The 18,222-nt window shown below is 47.4% G+C and overlaps 1 protein-coding gene across 2 annotated transcripts in view; it reads right to left on the bottom strand.

The window, feature by feature from the left end:
- Positions 1–16,233, bottom strand: part of LOC144762426 (cytochrome P450 2K4-like) — a 613,835-nt gene extending 597,602 nt beyond the window's left edge. The window contains exon 1 of one of the 2 annotated variants that reach the window (XM_078647608.1): positions 15,968–16,233. In XM_078647608.1, the coding sequence (XP_078503734.1) occupies positions 15,968–16,150 (183 nt within the window). In that variant the 5' untranslated portion in view covers positions 16,151–16,233. The remainder of the gene's footprint in view (positions 1–15,967) is intronic. The other variant, XM_078647607.1, reaches the window with a different exon arrangement.
- Positions 16,234–18,222: the final 1,989 nt, after the last annotated feature.

Genomic DNA, 18,222 nt, shown 5'->3' with positions numbered 1-18,222 from the left:
CAAGTCTAACATCTGGTCATCCTGTTTGGCGTCACCCTCAAAAGCAAGATCTCAGTTTACTGACCAACACACTTCCAGGGCGCAAGTCCAGAATAGCACGCCCAGCGAGAACCAGGACGTTGAGCCCAAGAGAACTAACGTTTCAGCAGCAATTTCCACTGTCGTCATCAAGCAAGCAGCTGAAGAGACTCAATGTAAATTTGTAATTATTGTATAATTAAGTATTTCCTCCCACAGGTTCGGACTTTTGTCTTTCCTTAATTTTTATCACATTTTGGGAGGAATGTTGTGTCCTAGTGGACACAGTCTAGTTGCTAAAAGTTTAATGCTACACTAAACACCCACCCACCATTGATGTCAGGAGGCACGTGTCACAGATAATAAAAGGAGCCGAGTGCACCTGCTCTACGCTCATTAACCAACTAACCATGCTTGTGTCCGTGTCACCCTCATTACCCTAATGCGGGCCTAGGGCCCCGACACAACAATGGCGACGAGGAGTGGCTGAGCCCCGGCGTGCTACAGCCATTGCTGAGGGGGAGAAAATGCTGCCCGTGTGAAGGGCACCCCCTGGGGAGGCGGCACCGTCCGTCGAGAGGCCCGCGGGGTGTGTGCCGTGCCCCGGGCCTAGTCATCAATGAGGAGGTGGCCGGGAGCCCACCCCGCACATCTCTAGCCCTGCCGAGGGCTGCAGTGCCACAGGAGTGCCCACGGACATAAGCGGACGGACCGGAGCCCATCCGTGTTGGCCGCGACTGTGCCCCATAGTGAGGAGCCACCGCGGAGCCCACCCGCGTGGCAGAAGAGGCCCGTAGGCGAGCCCGGGTGCTGTGAATGGCCCCGGGGGTCACAGATGCCAGAAGCGACCCCCCTTATGTAAGCACACCAAGCGGAGCCCACCCGCGAAGTTGTGGTGCCTGGCCGAGCTCTGGCGGCACACCATAGACAATGAAGGAGGCAGCGCCAGAGGAGCCCACAAGCGGCCTGCCTGAAGCGTCCCCGCCCAACGCAGCGTGTGAGCGGAGAAGCTGCCATGGGCGCGGAGAGGAAAAGTGAAAGTCCAGCAAGCGGAGCCCACCCGCAGCCTGACTGCCGTGTCCCCTGTCCACGCCGCACCGTATGAGAGAGTGAAGCGGTGGTGGCAGAGGAGGGAGACAGAAAGGCGACCCAAGGATGAGGCAAGACCAGCGGAGCACACCCGCAGCCTGCCTGCAGCGCTGCGTGCCCCCTCCCGCTTTGCCAGCGCTGATCCAGGGAGGCCTTAATGAAAAAGAACAGTGGCCCGTGAAGTGCCTGCAGCGCCACCCGGCCGGACCGAGCAGCTCCGCACGGCTACACATGTGGCCCCAGCCCCCCCTGCCTGCACGAGGACTATGTGAGGCTACCGCAGGCAGGGAAGGAGAAGTGAAAATAAAGTATGGCCGCCGCCGGCAAAAGAAACATGCCACACCTCCGGGGTCCGCCAAAACTAATGCCTGCAAGCCGCTAACGCTGATGAAATGGAAAGGGGTCTGCAAATGCGGAGATGCAAGCTGCCAAAAACACTGAGGAAGGGTGATGAAATGCCCTGCACACGCTGCAGAAGACCTGAGTCTTTTTCCCTCCCCCCTTCGCACCATAAACACTTTCCTGCCCTACTGCCCCAAAGTCAAAAGAAAAAAGAAATGGGACTGACCTCTAGTCAGCGATGAAACCAGCCCCCTCCTCTCCTGTACACACCATGGACAGCTGGTTCTACAAGCTGCAACAGCAAGAGAAACAGCAGGAGAGCAAGTCAAGTTAGATGTATGTAAGCTGCTGCTGAAGGGAAGCCACAGCCTACACTGCCATCTAGTGGACACTGGCGAGCATTGCACCAAAAGAAGCCAATGAAGCAAACAAGCACAAGACAAGCCAAGGGAAAGCAAGCTCGCAGTGACGCGGACGAAGACGGAGACCCATCATCACTGCTGAGGTGACACCTGGTGGCCACAGGTGCTCACTGCAACCGCAGAAGAAGACAGCATTACCCTGGACAGCAAGGGAGAGTCAAGACCGTCCACCGCAAGCAGCAAGATTCGAAGATGACCCGCTGGAAACGCAAAAGTGTACCCTGGATGCGGACGGTACAGGACAGCGCCTGACAGTAGGGAAGCCACACCTCAAGTACTAGAAGAAGTGCGCAGCAAGTACCAAAGTACTGGAAGAAGCAGAAGCAGAAGTGCAGCATGCACGTGGCATAGAGCGACAACGCCAGAGAAGATAAAGAAGAGCAAGGAACAAAGCGACACTGAAGATGTACCACGACGGTACGAAGTGAAGCACAAGCTTGCAACTGCCATTCACAATGACGTGCAATGAAAGAGTGACGCAAGATCACCACGCCAAAAAGCTAAAGAGCCTCACCGACAGCGCGCACGAGAAGTGCACCCACCGGAGAAGGTTCCTGGAGTGGTGAAGTAACCCTCCGGAAACAGCAGAGCACACGAAGAGCGCAGGCTAAACTGCGCCAACGCAAAAGCACTGCAGCAGAAGCAAATAGCGATCCCAACAATCGCGGATAGCGAGAAGAATCATGAAGAGGAAGCTGTCCACCCCATCTGGCAGCAAGGAAGATCGCCTAAGAATAAAAGGATGATCCGACCAGCCAGATGCGCACCCACAGAAAAAGCCGACCAGACAGATGGTCGCCCGAAAAGGAAAAGAAGAAAACCGACCTGCCAACAGGTCGCCGGAATGCTGACCCGCCATAAAGGCGCTGCGAAGGTATTCTGCCAGGAAGTCAGGATGAAGATGTCATGTCAGAAGGTCCGATGTGAAGATCAAGAAGAGGTCCAGGGATGGGACCACGAAGAAGTCTGATGACACCGACCTGAAGAAAGTAAGTTAAATGGAGGCAAGAGAAAAGATCGTAACGACCGGTCCAAACACAGAAGAGTGGAGAGAAGACAGTGTCCTAAAACCAGGACAAGACCAGAGGGAAACAGGCGGAGTGCACGCTGCTTGAAGAAGCCTGGTCAGAAAGACTAAGATAGAAAGGTGACAGCACCGTGTCGAGAAAAGAAAGAATGAAGAAAGAAGTCATGTGGCACGACGCCAAGAACAACATCTGGAAAAGGTGAGGAGAGGTGTGATAAGTCTACACACTTACAAGAAGAGGTGACACACACCACAACATCGTGTACAGGGACCCACATGTCCAGGAGAACACTGATGGCACCAGGAACAGAACAGGCACCTATTCACAAGTCCCCGACGACCAGTCGACTACAGGAGAGCACAGGCCGGACCATTGGCAACACCCACCTTTGGGATTGAGCGGAAGTCTGGAAGCGGAGGGAGCTCAGATGTCCTGAACAAGGAGAACTAATCAATCCACACCAGCCCGTGGAGATCCAAGGGGCAAAGGCCTCAGGGACACTGGTGGCAGAGTGTCCCGACAAGAGAGATGGATCCATCGCCGTCTAACCTGCACGTCCCAGGAAGAAGAGGAACTTGTGCGCGAAGGCAGGAGTCAACAACTACCCTTCAGGTGGAGCTACGGACTTTGTGCAGTAGTACCCTCATCGTCTCCTCCATTCACACGCAGACTGTGGAGTTGGAGCAACGCTGTGGAAGAATACCCGGCCCAGTGGAAACCTGATGAAAAAGCCCTCCGGGACATCTCGTGGCAGGAGGACACCCGAGAGAGGGGCGTCCTAGTGAGAAGAATGTCCTTCAAACACTCCATCCTTTATAATGTAAAGCCAAGCTGCCTACAGTGAAGAAACCGACGGACCAGTAGAAGACAACATCCTTCAAGTCTAACATCTGGTCATCCTGTTTGGCGTCACCCTCAAAAGCAAGATCTCAGAGTACTGACCAACACACTTCCAGGGCGCAAGTCCAGAAGAGCACGCCCACCGAGAACCAGGACGTCGAGCCCAAGAGAACTAACGTTTCAGCAGCAATTTCCACTGTCGTCATCAAGCAAGCAGCTGAAGAGACTCAATGTAAATTTGTAATTATTGTATATTCAATTATTTCCTCCCACAGGTTCGGACTTTTGTCTTTCCTTAATTTTTATCAAATTTTGGGAGGAATGTTGTGTCCTAGTGGACACAGTCTAGTTGCTAAAAGTGTAATCCTACACTAAACACCCACCCACCACTGATGTCACGAGGCACGTGTCACAGATAATAAAAGGAGCAGAGTGCACCTCTCTACGCTCATTAACCAACTAACCATGCTTGTGTCCGTGTCACCCTCATTACCCTAATGCGGGCCTAGGGCCCCGACACAACAATGGCGACGAGGAGTGGCTGAGCCCCGGCGTGCTACAGCCATTGCTGAGGGGGAGAAAATGCTGCCCGTGTGAAGGACACCCCCTGGGGAGGCGGCACCGTCCGCCGAGAGGCCCGCGTGGCGTGTGCCGTGCCCCGGGCCTAGTCATCAATGAGGAGGTGGCCGGGAGCCAACCCCGCGCATCTCTAGCCCTGCCGAGGGCTGCAGTGCCGCAGGAGTGCCCACGGACATAAGCGGACCGACCGGAGCCCATCCGTGTCGGCCGCGACTGTGCCCCATAGTGAGGAGCCACCGCGGAGCCCACCCGCATGGCAGAAGAGGCCCGTAGGCCGGAGGTGAGCCCGGGTGCTGTGAATGGCCCCGGGGGGTTGCAGATGCCAGAAGCGACCCACCTTATGTAAGCACACCAAGCGGAGCCCACCCGCGAAGTTGTGGAGCCTGGCCGAGCTCTGGCGGCACACCATAGACAATGAAGGAGGCAGCGCCAGAGGAGCCCACCCGCGGCCTGCCTGAAGCGTCCCCCGCCCCACGCAGCGTGTGAGCGGAGAAGCTGCCATGGGCGCGGAGAGGAAAAGTGAAAGTCCAGCAAGCGGAGCCCACCCGCAGCCTGACTGCCGTATCCCCTGTCCACGCCGCACCGTATGAGAGAGTGAAGCGGTGGTGGCAGAGGAGAGAGACAGAAGGCGACCCAAGGATGAGGCAAGACCAGCGGAGCACACCCGCAGCCTGCCTGCAGCGCTGCGTGCCCCCTCCCGCTTTGCCAGCGCTGATCCAGGGAGGCCTTAATGAAAAAGAACAGTGGCCCGTGAAGTGCCTGCAGCGCCACCCGGCCGGACCGAGCAGCACCGCACGGCTACACATGTGGCCCCAGCCCCCCTGCCTGCGCGAGGACTATGTGAGGCTACCGCAGGCAGGGAAGGAGAAGTGAAAATAAAGTATGGCCGCCGCCGGCAAAAGAAACATGCCACACCTCCGGGGTCCGCCGAAACTAATGCCTGCAAGCCGCTAACGCTGCTGAAATGGGAAGGGGTCTGCAAATGCGGAGATGCAAGCTGCCAAAAACACGGAGGAAGGGTGATGAAATGCCCTGCACACGCTGCAGAAGACCTGAGTCTTTTTCCCTCCCCCCTTCGCACCATGAACACTTTCCTGCCCTACTGCCCCAAAGTCAAAAGAAAAAAGAAATGGGACTGACCTCTAGTCAGCGATGACTCCAGCCCCCTCCTCTCCTGTACACTCCATGGACAGCTGGTTCTACAAGCTGCAACAGCAAGAGAAACAACAGGAGAGCAAGTCAAGTTAGATGTATGTAAGCTGCTGCTGAAGGGAAGCCACAGCCTACACTGCCATCTAGTGGACACTGGGGAGCACTGCACCAAAAGAAGCCAATGAAGCAAACAAGCACAAGACAAGCCAAGGGAAAGCAAGCCTGCAGTGACGCGGACGAAGACTGAGACCCATCATCACTGCTGAAGTGACACCTCGTGGCCACAGGTGCTCACCGCAACCGCAGAAGAAGACAGCATTACCCTGGACAGCAAGGGAGAGTCAAGACCGTCCACCGCAAGCAGCAAGATTCGAAGATGACCCGCTGGAAATGCACAAGTGTACCCCGGACACGGACGGTACAGGACAGCGCCTGACAGTAGGGAAGCCACACCTAAAGTACTAGAAGAAGTGCGCAGCAAGTACCAAAGTACTGGAAGAAGCATAAGCAGAAGTGCAGCATGCACGTGGCATAGAGCGACAACGCCAGAGAAGATAAAGAAGAGCCAGGAACAAAGCGACACTGAAGATGTACCACGACGGTATGAAGTGGAGCACAAACTTGCAACTGCCATTCACATTGACGTGCAATGAAAGAGTGACGCAAGATCACCACGCCAAAAAGCTAAAGAGCCTAACCGGCAGCGCGCACGAGAAGTGCACCCACCGGAGAAGGTTCCTGGAGTGGTGAAGTAACCCTCCAGAAACAGCAGAGCACACGAGGAGCGCAGGCTAAACTGCGCCAACGCAAAAGCACTGCAGCAGAAGCAAATAGCGATCCCAACAATCGCGGATAGCGAGAAGACTCACGAAGAGGAAGCTGTCCACCCCATCTGGCAGCAAGGAAGATCGCCTAAGAATAAAAGGATGATCCGACCAGCCAGATGCGCACCCACAGAAAAAGCCGACCAGACAGATGGTCGCCCGAAAAGGAAAAGAAGAAAACCGACCTGCCAACAGGTCGCCGGAATGCTGACCCGCCATAATGGCGCAGTGAAGGTATTCTGCCAGGAAGTCAGGATGAAGATGTCATGTCAGAAGGTCCGATGTGAAGATCAAGAAGAGGTCCAGGGATGGGACCACGAAGAAGTCTGATGACACCGACCTGAAGAAAGTAAGTAAAATGGAGGCAAGAGAAAAGATCGTAACGACCGGTCCAGTCACAGAAGAGTGGAGAGAAAACAGTGTCCTAAAGCCAGGACAAGACCAGAGGGAAACAGGCGGAGTGCACGCTGCTTAAAGAAGCCTGGTCAGAAAGACTAAGATAGAAAGGTGACAGCACCGTGTCGAGAAAAGAAAGAATGAAGAAAGAAGTCATGTGGCACGACGCCAAGAACAACATCTGGAAAAGGTGAGGAGAGGTGTGATAAGTCTACACAATTACAAGAAGAGGTGACACACACCACACCATCGTGTACAGGGACCTACACGTCCAGGAGAACACTTATGGCACCAGGAACAGAACAGGCACCTGTTCACAAGACCCCGACGACCAGTCGACTACAGGAGAGCACAGGCCGGACCATTGGCAACACCCACCTTTGGGATTGAGCGGAAGTCTGGAAGCGGAGGGAGCTCAGATGTCCTGAACAAGGAGAACTGACCAATCCACACCAGCCCGTGGAGATCCAAGGGGCAAAGGCCTCAGGGACACTGGTGACAGAGGGTCCCGACAAGAGAGATGGATCCATTGCAGTCTAACCTGCACGTCCCAGGAAGAAGAGGAACTTGTGCGCGAAGGCAGGAGTCAACAACTACCCTTCAGGTGGAGCTACAGACTTTGTGCAGTAGTACCCTCATCGTCTCCTCCATTCACACGCAGACTGTGGAGTTGGAGCAATGCTGTGGAAGAATACCCGGCCCAGTGGAAACCTGATGTAAAGGGCCACCGGGACATCTCGTGGCAGGAGAACTCCCGAGAGAGGGGCGTCCTAGTGAGAAGAATGTCCTTCAAACACTCCATCCTTTATAATGTAAAGCCAAGCTGCCTACAGTGAAGAAACCGACGGACCAGTAGAAGACAACATCCTTCAAGTCTAACATCTGGTCATCCTGTTTGGCGTCACCCTCAAAAACAAGATCTCAGAGTACTAACTAACACACTTCCAGGGCGCAAGTCCAGAAGAGCACACCCACCGAGAACCAGGACGTCGAGCCCAAGAGAACTAACGTTTCAGCAGCAATTTACACTGTCGTCATCAAGCAAGCAGCTGAAGAGACTCAATGTAAATTTGTAATTATTGTATATTCAAGTATTTCCTCCCACAGGTTCGGACTTTTGTCTTTCCTTAATTTTTATCAAATTTTGGGAGGAATGTTGTGTCCTAGTGGACACAGTCTAGTTTCTAAAATTGTAATCCTACACTAAACACCCACCCACCACTGATGTCACGAGGCACGTGACACAGATAATAAAAGGAGCAGAGTGCACGTGCTCTACGCTCATTAACCAACTAACCATGCTTGTGTCCGTGTCCCCCTCATTACCCTAATGCGGGCCTAGGGCCCCGACACAACAGGAGAGTACCCGGCATTTCTCAGAAACCAGCATACCTGCACTTCTTTGTTTCCATTTCAAGCACAGACCAGGCTTTTACCATGGTCCAGCCATCTTCAAGTCAGTAGTCACAGTCCCTCACCACAAACCGTCACTCCTGCATCAAACTATCAATGATCGGAATCCGAGACACAGACCTTTGTCCCATAAACCCGCGTCTCCTTCCTGTATCTCTGCCTCAGTTGTGGAGAAGGAGTCAGACTATATGGCACCAAATGCCCTTGCGCTGTTCTGAACAGTAAACACACCTGGTGACACAATAAAACATTGACTAAGTACCACCTGATGATCATATTTATCACTAATTGTGCGTTGAAATTGAAAGAGGTTCCTACAATATTTTAATGGGAAAAAGAAGTCAGCAGGATAGCTCAATGAGTTTACACTGCGTGAGATGGGCGGTGAAGTTTAGGCCACAAATTTGAATTGTGGCAAGGCCAACTCAGCGTCCCATCTTCCTGAGGTCATCACATTCAGTAGCATTAAATTGGGTAATGGTAAAACCTGTTATTTACAGCGCTTAAAATCCAAAAAAGGTCTGGTATGCAAACCTGGCTGCGAAATGTCACAAATTGTAGTAGATAATTACATAAGAATATGATACCACAGAGAAATTTAAAAATTACGCTATTAAAGCCCCAATGATAAATTGCTGCAAGCGTAATTTTTAAAAAAAGTTGTTGATTTAGCTAAGGGGGCTAATCTGCCGTACAAATCTGGGTGCAACAGCGTGAGTGCAAAATTTGTTCTTGTGACATAGATGGATTCATCCATCCTGGTGTCCCTCAGCCATCTCTCTCCCCTCCACTCCTAACACTCTGGTATGGCCTTGAGTAGGCCAGAGCGCTAGATATGTATTTAAAATATAATGTGCACGGTTGAATTTGCTTACTTAGTAACTATTGTAATTTGTAGCTCTATGAATCTGGAAGGCTGTGGCACTAATCCCAATAACAAACACATGTTCACTATCCCAGATGACATGAAAAAGTAACATGTATATTTTCCTTTCTCTTCTAAGCAGCAGTTGGGTTGCTCCCATGAGGACTGGATCTTTTGTGGCATTACATGGTCTCCTTCATAAGTCGGTAAGCACAATTTTTGGTTTATTTGCAGCACCGTCCGTTTTCACTTTAACAGCTGCGCTTGTTTATTTAATAAAATTGCTGCACGGGTCGAAAGGGAGCGTTTCTACTCACTAATCTAACTAGCATTTGCAATGCAATAGGTCCTGCATTTCCGCGAGTTTTAGCTATTGACATTGCAAGTAACAATGCCGTTTATTTTTATTTTCAATTAAAACATAAATAAAAGGCTATGGCATAGATGCATCAAGGTAAAATCTGCTCGCAAAGGGGCAGATTCTCAGAATCTGACCCTTTGCGATCGGTATTTTTGCATTAGGGATGCATCATCCCAAATGCAAAAATCGCAAATTAGAAATCGCAAAATTGCGATTACTTGCATTTAAGGAATCTCAAATTGAGATTCCTTAAATGCAATGCATTAAAGTTTAAAAAATAGCGATTTCGCTAATAGGGATCGCAAATTACCATGAAGTTTGCAAAAACTTTGGAAAATGCACTAAAGTGCATTTTTCAAAGTTTCATGTTTCTTCATGCATAGCATTTTGCTATTCCTTATCAGCGAATCGTTATTTTTTTCACTAATAAGGATTAGCAAAAGGAGTTCTTGATGCATTTACAATACCAAAACCTTAAACGTGCGTAAATGCGAGATCTATTGCATTGCAAATGCTTGTTATATAAGTTGTTTAGAGTTATTTCCTTTTCAGATGTGACCTCAACACTTATATTCATTCCCTTCCATTTCCCACATAGTAATGCAATTGATTTATTTATTTAATGATTTCTTAACTTTGTGTTAATAATGGAAGAATCATCACTTTGTTTTCTCAGTACTGAACAAAACGCTTTCTTCCTTTTTGGTAAGGCAAATTAAGTGTTGTATTTATACTGTACACCTGAGCACAAAGTACACATTATAAATGTATCTTTATAATGTTCATATATATGTGTGAATATTATCCTGCACCTCAACCGTGAGCCGCTTTTATTACACAACTGTTCCAGAAATGCAAGTCTAGTGCACCACGCCCCACGCCTAGTTATTGAAAAACCAGCTAAAGTAGTTTCTAGTGAAAAGAAGATTAGCAAACAGAGTGTAGAGTGTCTGTGTCAGGGACGAGCGTATGGAGGTAGAATTTTTCTATTTACATGCCAGGTCTGGGATTTTGGAGCCTAGGTCTCAGACGGGAAGGCTCAAGTCTGAGGACAAATGCCAAAGTAACTAGCAACTGTACACCCCACTGCTGGCGCTATTCTTTTTTCTGAGGTTTACAGAACTATCATGCCACTTCGGGGGCACTTTGCAGCTCTAGGCAATGAGAAAGTTTCATGAGGAATGTTTGTCGCCCATCTCATCTCCTTCAGTGGAAACCGTGTAGGACAAGCGTTTTTGTGTGCGCTGTTGGCTTAGATGGTTTGACCTTCATATGAATGGGTCCTTTTTGATGATCCCCTATAAGACCATCTACGTTCCGCCTTATAGATCAGACGCAAGAGGTATCTACTGCGGTGTGCCCACCCAGCATACAGAATGCAACAATACAAAAATCTGAGTGGAGGAATTATTTTTCCTTCTCTCCATGCATGTTTCACCATGCAGATCTGGGTCTCCTAAATGGAACCCAGTGCCCTCCTTGTATTTACCATTCATAGGCACACATACACCCAGTAAATATATACCGAATATTCACACTGCACAGCACTGTATCAAAGCTGCAGTGTACAACTCATAGGCACACATACATCCAGCACATGCATTCAGCATGCACGCAGTGAAGAGTCTTGCAGTATCCCTGTACCCTTCCCAGGCAGATGGACACCCAGCGAAGATACATCATTCATGCGCAGTGCAGCACTACACACCAAACCAATGTAGGCCAAGGGTGAGCTTAGCAGACAGTCGCTCCAGTGACACAGGATAAAAAAGACCTGTTCACTCCTACTGATCACTACATCGTATGTTGACACTACCCTGATCATGCTGCTTAACTCCTGGAGATTGTGATTCACAAGAAAAACATATGTTATGGTGCACATGCATGATCTGTGTTTGCCTATGACAAAAAAAATCAGCATTAGGGATCCAGACATCAGTACAGTTGGGCACTGGGGGTAGGGGTGCACGTCCGTCACCATGAGGATGACACTACTTCTGCCCTTAAACTTCTCACCTAGTTCTTACCAGCTTCTTACCAGCTGTAAGATGTAGGATAGTAGCGAACATTTCAAAACATAATCCATCCAAAACCACAATGTAGGCATCCACATTGAATTTGACCTTTTCTTTGAACCGCAGTTCTCTACAGTTGTGAATACCTTTTTTGGCAGACTCAACTTCACAAGAAAACCTTACCTTAAGTGATACCAGTCATTCACATCTCCATTGTCCGGTGCTTAATTTAAACCAGTGGGGGCCACTGGCACTTATTGTTCAGCTTCAGATATTTAAAAAGTGCAAGAGATTGAAAACACACTGATGAGAAGGATGGAGGAAGAGAAAAACTGCAAAACTGTCAAAAATGGAAAATGCAGGAACCTGCGAGAGCGAGATAGCCTGGATAGCAATAACATTCTGAACTCCACGCAACATGGTTTCCGTTCCCGGTATTCCACTGAGCCAGCTTTAATCGTGGCTACAGAAGAGATCCGTAAAATGATGGACAGGGGAGGCAGAGCTGCACTCATCCTGCTCGTTCTGACCGCAGCTTTTGATACCGTAAATCATGCAGTATTGCTGCGGCGATTGAGGGAAGCAGATATTGAAGATGTGGCTCTGACCCTGCTTACATCATTTTTAACATCACAAGAACAACTGATTCACTGGTATGGCCTGCAGTCGCAAATCTTTCATCTTCCATGTGGAGTCCCACAGGGGTCGGCCTTGTCCCCGACACTATTTAATCTATATGTCAGACCCCTGGCACGAGTTATTAAAGAACATGGCATTATGTTGGTTTCGTACGCTGACGACACCCAACCAGTGGTATCAGTGACACAAAGTGTGGGGCTAACAGCGGACAGGTTTTGTAACTGCCTCACTGATGTGAAGGCATGGATGAACTCAAACTTTTTAAGATTAATATAGAAAAAAACGAGGTCCTAGAGTTCGGTCAACTATCATCAGTATGGAGCCAGGCCTGGTGGCCTCCTGAGGCTGGCAATTGTCCAGTCCCTGTGCCTAAGGCCAGGAACCTTAGATTTGTGCTTAACAATGACCTCAAACTTGGCTCACAGATAAATCAAGTTTCCTCTGCTTGTTTTTTACATTAAAAGTCCTTCAGAAAATCCTGCCATTTATTCCTTTGTCACTTAGGAAAACAGTGGTCGGAGCTCTGGTTTTGCCCAGAGTCGACTATTACAATGCCTTGCATTTAGGAGTTGACAAGGGACCGATCACAAAACTTAAATCGCTTCAGAATGCAGCGGCTCGGGTTCTGCTTGGTTTACCCAAACACTACCCCACGTCAGCAGTGATTAACACCATGGCTGCTAGAGTTATTCCTCTGCTGTGCTGGGCCATAATAGAAATGGGTGTGGTCATGACGAGCTCAGCTCGTCATGAGAACACGAGAGGTGTACCTCATGATGAGCTGAGCTCGTCATGAGCACCGAAGGGGTTAAGCAGCTACATTGGCTTCCAGTCCGTCAGAGAGTGCATATTAAAGCCCAATGCTTATTGCACAAGGCTATTTACGGAGGCGGGGCTGTGGATATTAAAAGCCTATTTTCTATTTACCAACCCCAACGCTGTCTCAGGTCTGCCAACACAGGTTTGGTGTGTTCCTAGAATAAAAAGAGCTAGATAGGGAGGAAAGGGGTTCTCTTAGCAAGCATCCATCTTATGGAACTCCCTCCCCATGACAATTAGGTTAGAATCCAACAGGGCCTAATTCAGGAAACAGATAAAGACCTAGCTCTTTTCAAGGTCCTAAAGATCCATTAGCTGCCTGCATCATACTCACCCAGCTCCAAGATACCTCGGCAAAAGTGCGCATTTTAAGCTCTTTAGTCAGTCAGATAAAAGGACATGGGGTGTCACGTTGTGGATTAAAGACTACCGGCATTGGTGTCCAGCAAGCACCCTGATGTTTAATTGCACTGACTGGCAGCTTCTGGACAGAGTTTCGAGCCCCATCACTCTTTCTTTCACAAATTAAGCACTGCGGTTGCATTAGTTCACTCTTGATTTTATTATATTAACTCAAGCTATTTAGAAGCAGGGTTTTAAGGCATGGGCAAAATGGGCTCTGACCCATGGCCGCAGCCTTTCAGGCCCCCCCTGATAGAGCCAGCTCTGTTCTGTAGAGAGCTGTGCCTTGATGACCATGAACAGTTCTCATACAGATTGTTTTAAAGGCTGTTTTCCTTTAATTTGTTTTTCATAAGAGTGATATGACCACGCATCATCCATAAAAAAGCTTGTTTTAGATCAAAACAGGACATCACATATGGGAAAGGGGAGCGGGGGGTCACAAATAATATTTGGAATAATATTAGTGAGTGGCTACTGCATTATAATATTGGAAAAACATGTCACTAGCCATGAAGATTTGATGCAAACACATTTAAAATGTGGACTAGTGTGCCTGTTCACTGGCTAAGGAGGGCCTGAAAGAGCTGCAACTAAATTATAATTTCACAGCTGTTTCGAATGGGCCCCCCAAATACCTTTGTCCGACAGTCTGTAAATTTCTTAAGAAGTCCCTGCTTAGATGTTCTGAAAAAGCTTCTAATAAGGCTTAAGTTGGTAGAGAATGCCGCCCCTACATCTTGTTAGTATGACCAACACCCAGTGATGTGACTATACCTTGCCATTCTGCTGCATGTAAACTGGCTGTCACTGCTTATTGTTCACGGTGTTGCACATTCTTTCTGACTCGTAGATTTTAGATGCACAGGCTGCAGTGCTTTCAGACTGGCTGGTCAGTGTTTGCTAGACATCCCCAAGATCAGGACTGTCTCCTCCAGCCTCAGAGCTTTTTTTAATAGCCTCAGCAAAAAGGTAGAGCAAACGTCCTTTAGATCTCTGCTGGCTTCATTCTATCATATTTTTTTACCAGAAACTTAAAACGTGTCTTTATAAACTGTAGTAATTATTAGGTGTGTGTTAGTTTTATCTGTTCATAACTAATGCTGTGCCAATCTTCTACAGTGCATTGAAACGTCAGTGTAGGTGCGCTGTATACATTGGGGCTTATTTACAAGCCCCTTGCGCCACTTTTGCGTCATTTTTAAAATGGGGAAAGTGACGCAAAAGTGGCGCTAGGGGCTTCTAACTCTGCCCCATTATATATACCATATCGTAACGATCACATACACTTACTCTTATCTGAAGTAACACTCAGCTCGAAATAACAAAAGTAAAGCACACTATGCCTGTTTTTTGTATATGCAGCTGCTTTTTTTATCGGAAGCTATGCATTGCTACACTAATTAAATAGAGTTTCTTCCAAAGAGTGTTTAGAACAATAATGCCTATTATTTTGGAAAACAGGGGACCCCTACGTAGATAGGCTTGCTATATGTAGGGAAACAACACTTTTGAAAAAGGGAAATATAGCAAACAATCAATTAATAGATGCCATCTCTCTCAGAAAAAACGGTTATAAATTACATTAAATATGTATCTTCTGCGACCATAAATGTACTATTATTGATATAGCGACACATTTGTATCTTGATGTATCAAAAATTATTTTTTAGTTATTGATTTGTTTAGTTAAGTGATTATATCGCATATTCTTATTACATTTGATATATTTAATTACAATTTTAGTAGCAATTCAAATGAAAATACATTCATCATATACAATTCACAAAAAAAGACATGAAACTCAAAAACATAACGGTAACTTTACCTCTGTGTGCACGCCACACGCCTTGCGTCTGCTCGAGCCCTGATTTCTATCCGTTTACGGGGCCACTAAGGATTGCAACATATATTTCACATCGTCTTCCATATGCTGCACGCTGCTTCCTTACAAGAGTAGATTACCATATCTTTATGAACAAAGCACTGCTATATACACGTATATTATCGAGGCTCTAGAACACGACCAGGCTGTGTTTATTTCAAACATCCCTCTGTCTTCTAAGACAAAAGACAATCATTCTCCAGTCAGGACTCTTTGATGAGGTTGATCATTTGCGTACCGCATCCAGTTACGGTTACCTATACTATCTGGCCTCCAATCATAAAACGGTCACATCTAGGATCGTTTTTGACCAATATAAACAGAAGCTAATCGTCTATACCGCAGAAATACATCTGAATAATTATTGATCCCCCAACAGTTAGATATTCTGTCTATTGCATTTTCTGTCCAGTTTGTTGTGCGAATGACGGTCACCTGATGAAGGCAACCTGCCGAAACGCGCGTAGTCAAAACCAACCGCTTTGCCTACTACTATAAAACCTTGACCGGTCCAGTGTGACTTGTTGTAATTATGTTTTTGAGATTCATGTCTTTTTTTGTGAATTGTATATGATGAATGTATTTTCATTTGAATTGCTACTAAAATTGTAATTAAATATATCAAATGTAATAAGAATATGCGATATAATCACTTAACTAAACAAATCAATAAATAAAAAAATAATTTTTGATACATCAAGATAAAAATGTGTCGCTATATCAATAATAGTACATTTATGGTCGCAGAAGATACATATTTAATGTAATTTATAACCGTTTTTTCTGAGAGAGATGGCATCTATTAATTGATTGTTTGCTATATTTCCCTTTTTCAAAAGTGTAGAACAATAATGCCACAAGGAAGAGACATTCTGTACCTCTAAAAAGGTCAAGTAGGGCTTCTTCAGGTTCATGATGTGCAGATTTCCAATGAGTGGCAGTGGTCTTGGTCCTGGAGGAAAGTTGATGTATTTGCCGTTTTTCGAATTTTTAAATTTTAAAAAGCAAAATAGGGTCAAAACACATGCCAAAGCGATGGCAGTAGGGTCCGTGAAATCCATGATGCCCGAAGAAATCCCAGGGCTGTAAGAAGCAGCAGAGAGGCTGAAAGATGCAGTGGCTCAAAGTGCTGCTAGGGCAATGACGTTTTCAGAAACTTGCCATGGAGTATAGTTGGAGTCAGGTTTCACGTGAGAACGCTCGATTATATATATATATTAACCCTTTAAGTAGACTTAAAGTACCGTTTCTAATCCCCTTCTGTTGTTTTGACAAGGCAATGTGGTTCCCTTTTGACCGCTTTTTAGCTGTGAATTGACCTTTGCCGAGTTGCGAAATGCACCTGTAAAACAAATTACAATGGACAAGGGCAAATTACGCAGAAGAGAAAACAAACTAAGCAGATTATAAATACTTGTTATTTGAGACAACTAAGTATACGTTTAAAATTGTATTCTTCTATTGCAGCCAAATTACTTCATATCACGAACCTTACTTTCATCCACTCTTGGATTTCCAGCCAAAACATGAGTCTGAACTGTGATTTCAAACTACATGCCCTAGAATGCTTAGGGCATTTTCTGAAACATGGATAATAGCAATACGTCCTATGTTGGCTGCCAGTCAGCTGTTTCAGTGCTTGTTTTGTAATGTAATGTAAAATATATTTATAGAGCGCACTGTAAACCATCGGGCATCCTGGCGCTAAAGAGTGAAACACAGTAATAAACAACTGTAAACTAAAACAGCTAGAGGTTAAATTTTAGGAAAGAGGCAAGTTTTTATTTGTTTACTAAAAGGCAGAAGATCTTTCATCTGTCACAGCTCCAGGGGTAGCTTATTCCAAAGTCTTGCAGCAGAAACACTAAAAGCTTGATCCCCCAGCTCAGTTCTTCCAATCAGGGGTACTTTCACCCAGTTAGCTGAAGAAGACCGAAGGCAGCGGGGAGGGACATACCAACAGAATTTACTCTGCAGTGGTATGGGACCCAATCCATGCAGTGCCTTAAACACAACGCAGAGGGATTTAAAATAAACTCTCAGCACTATAGGGAGCCAATGAAGTTCCGCAAGTGCCAGAGAATAGGAGGAATGACGGGTGTGTGTCAAAGCCAGCTTGGCTGCCATATTCTGAATTCTCTACAGTGTCCTAGTTACAAACTTGGGAGTCTCTAACAATAGAGAATTACAGTAATCTAACCTGCTCAAAATCACGCATGTTTGAGCAGTGAGTAGAGGGAGAATTTTCCTCAGGACCCTAATGAGGGAAACACAGTTCCCCGCGGTTTTATCAACGTGTGTCTCCAAGGTCAGCTTCTCATGAACCCCTGGAATGCTCGTGACGGAACCATTCTGTCACGAGCCACGGTGGTGCTGTGCTGGTGATGGAATGGTTCCGTCACGGCCCGGCTGCCGCGCCTGCGCGGTGCTGATTACGCGCCTGCACTGAGCATTCTATTAGGCGGGTAGGGCCGTGACGGAACTATTACGTCACAAGCACAGCGCCACTGCAGCTCGTGACAGAGCGGTTCCGTCACGAGCATGGCGGCGCCGCGCGGCCCCCCTCCCCCCTAGCGCTGCGACGGAATTACCACCGCGGCGAAAGGGTTAATTGAGACTCCCAGATTGCGAACTGACTTAGATGGTAACAATAGGGGGTCAGCAGGAATGGGCCAAAAGTCAGCCGGAAGGGAATAAGGCACTCTCCCACCCTCAGTGCAGAGAATTTCAGTTTTATCTGCATTAAATTGCAGGGAGTTGTTTCTTAACCACTGGACCACGTTCTGCATACAGACATGGAAATTCCCCAATGGGGATGAATGTACTCCCTCCAGTGATAAGATCAACTGAGTATCATCTGCATAGTTTACCACGCATATGCCATCAGATTTAATAATATCCACTAGGGGACGCATATATATGTTAAAAAAAAATGGGCTAATTACAGAGCCCTGCGGCACACCATGGTGGATCTTGGTAAACTTAGACTGAAAAGGGGGGAGAGCCACGGCCTGACATCTATCAGATAGATATGAATGGAGTTATTTCAGTGCCTGACCAACTACCCGAACTCCTTCCAACCATGGTGTTTTGCAAAACTATTTTGCTGGAACAGGTGAGGCCCTTTGTCAAT

The sequence above is a fragment of the Lissotriton helveticus genome, chromosome 6, assembly GCF_964261635.1.
Source record: "Lissotriton helveticus chromosome 6, aLisHel1.1, whole genome shotgun sequence".
Classification (NCBI taxonomy): domain Eukaryota; kingdom Metazoa; phylum Chordata; class Amphibia; order Caudata; family Salamandridae; genus Lissotriton; species Lissotriton helveticus.
Note: the sequence above shows the minus strand (reverse complement) of the source record. Positions and strands in the feature narration are given on the sequence as shown.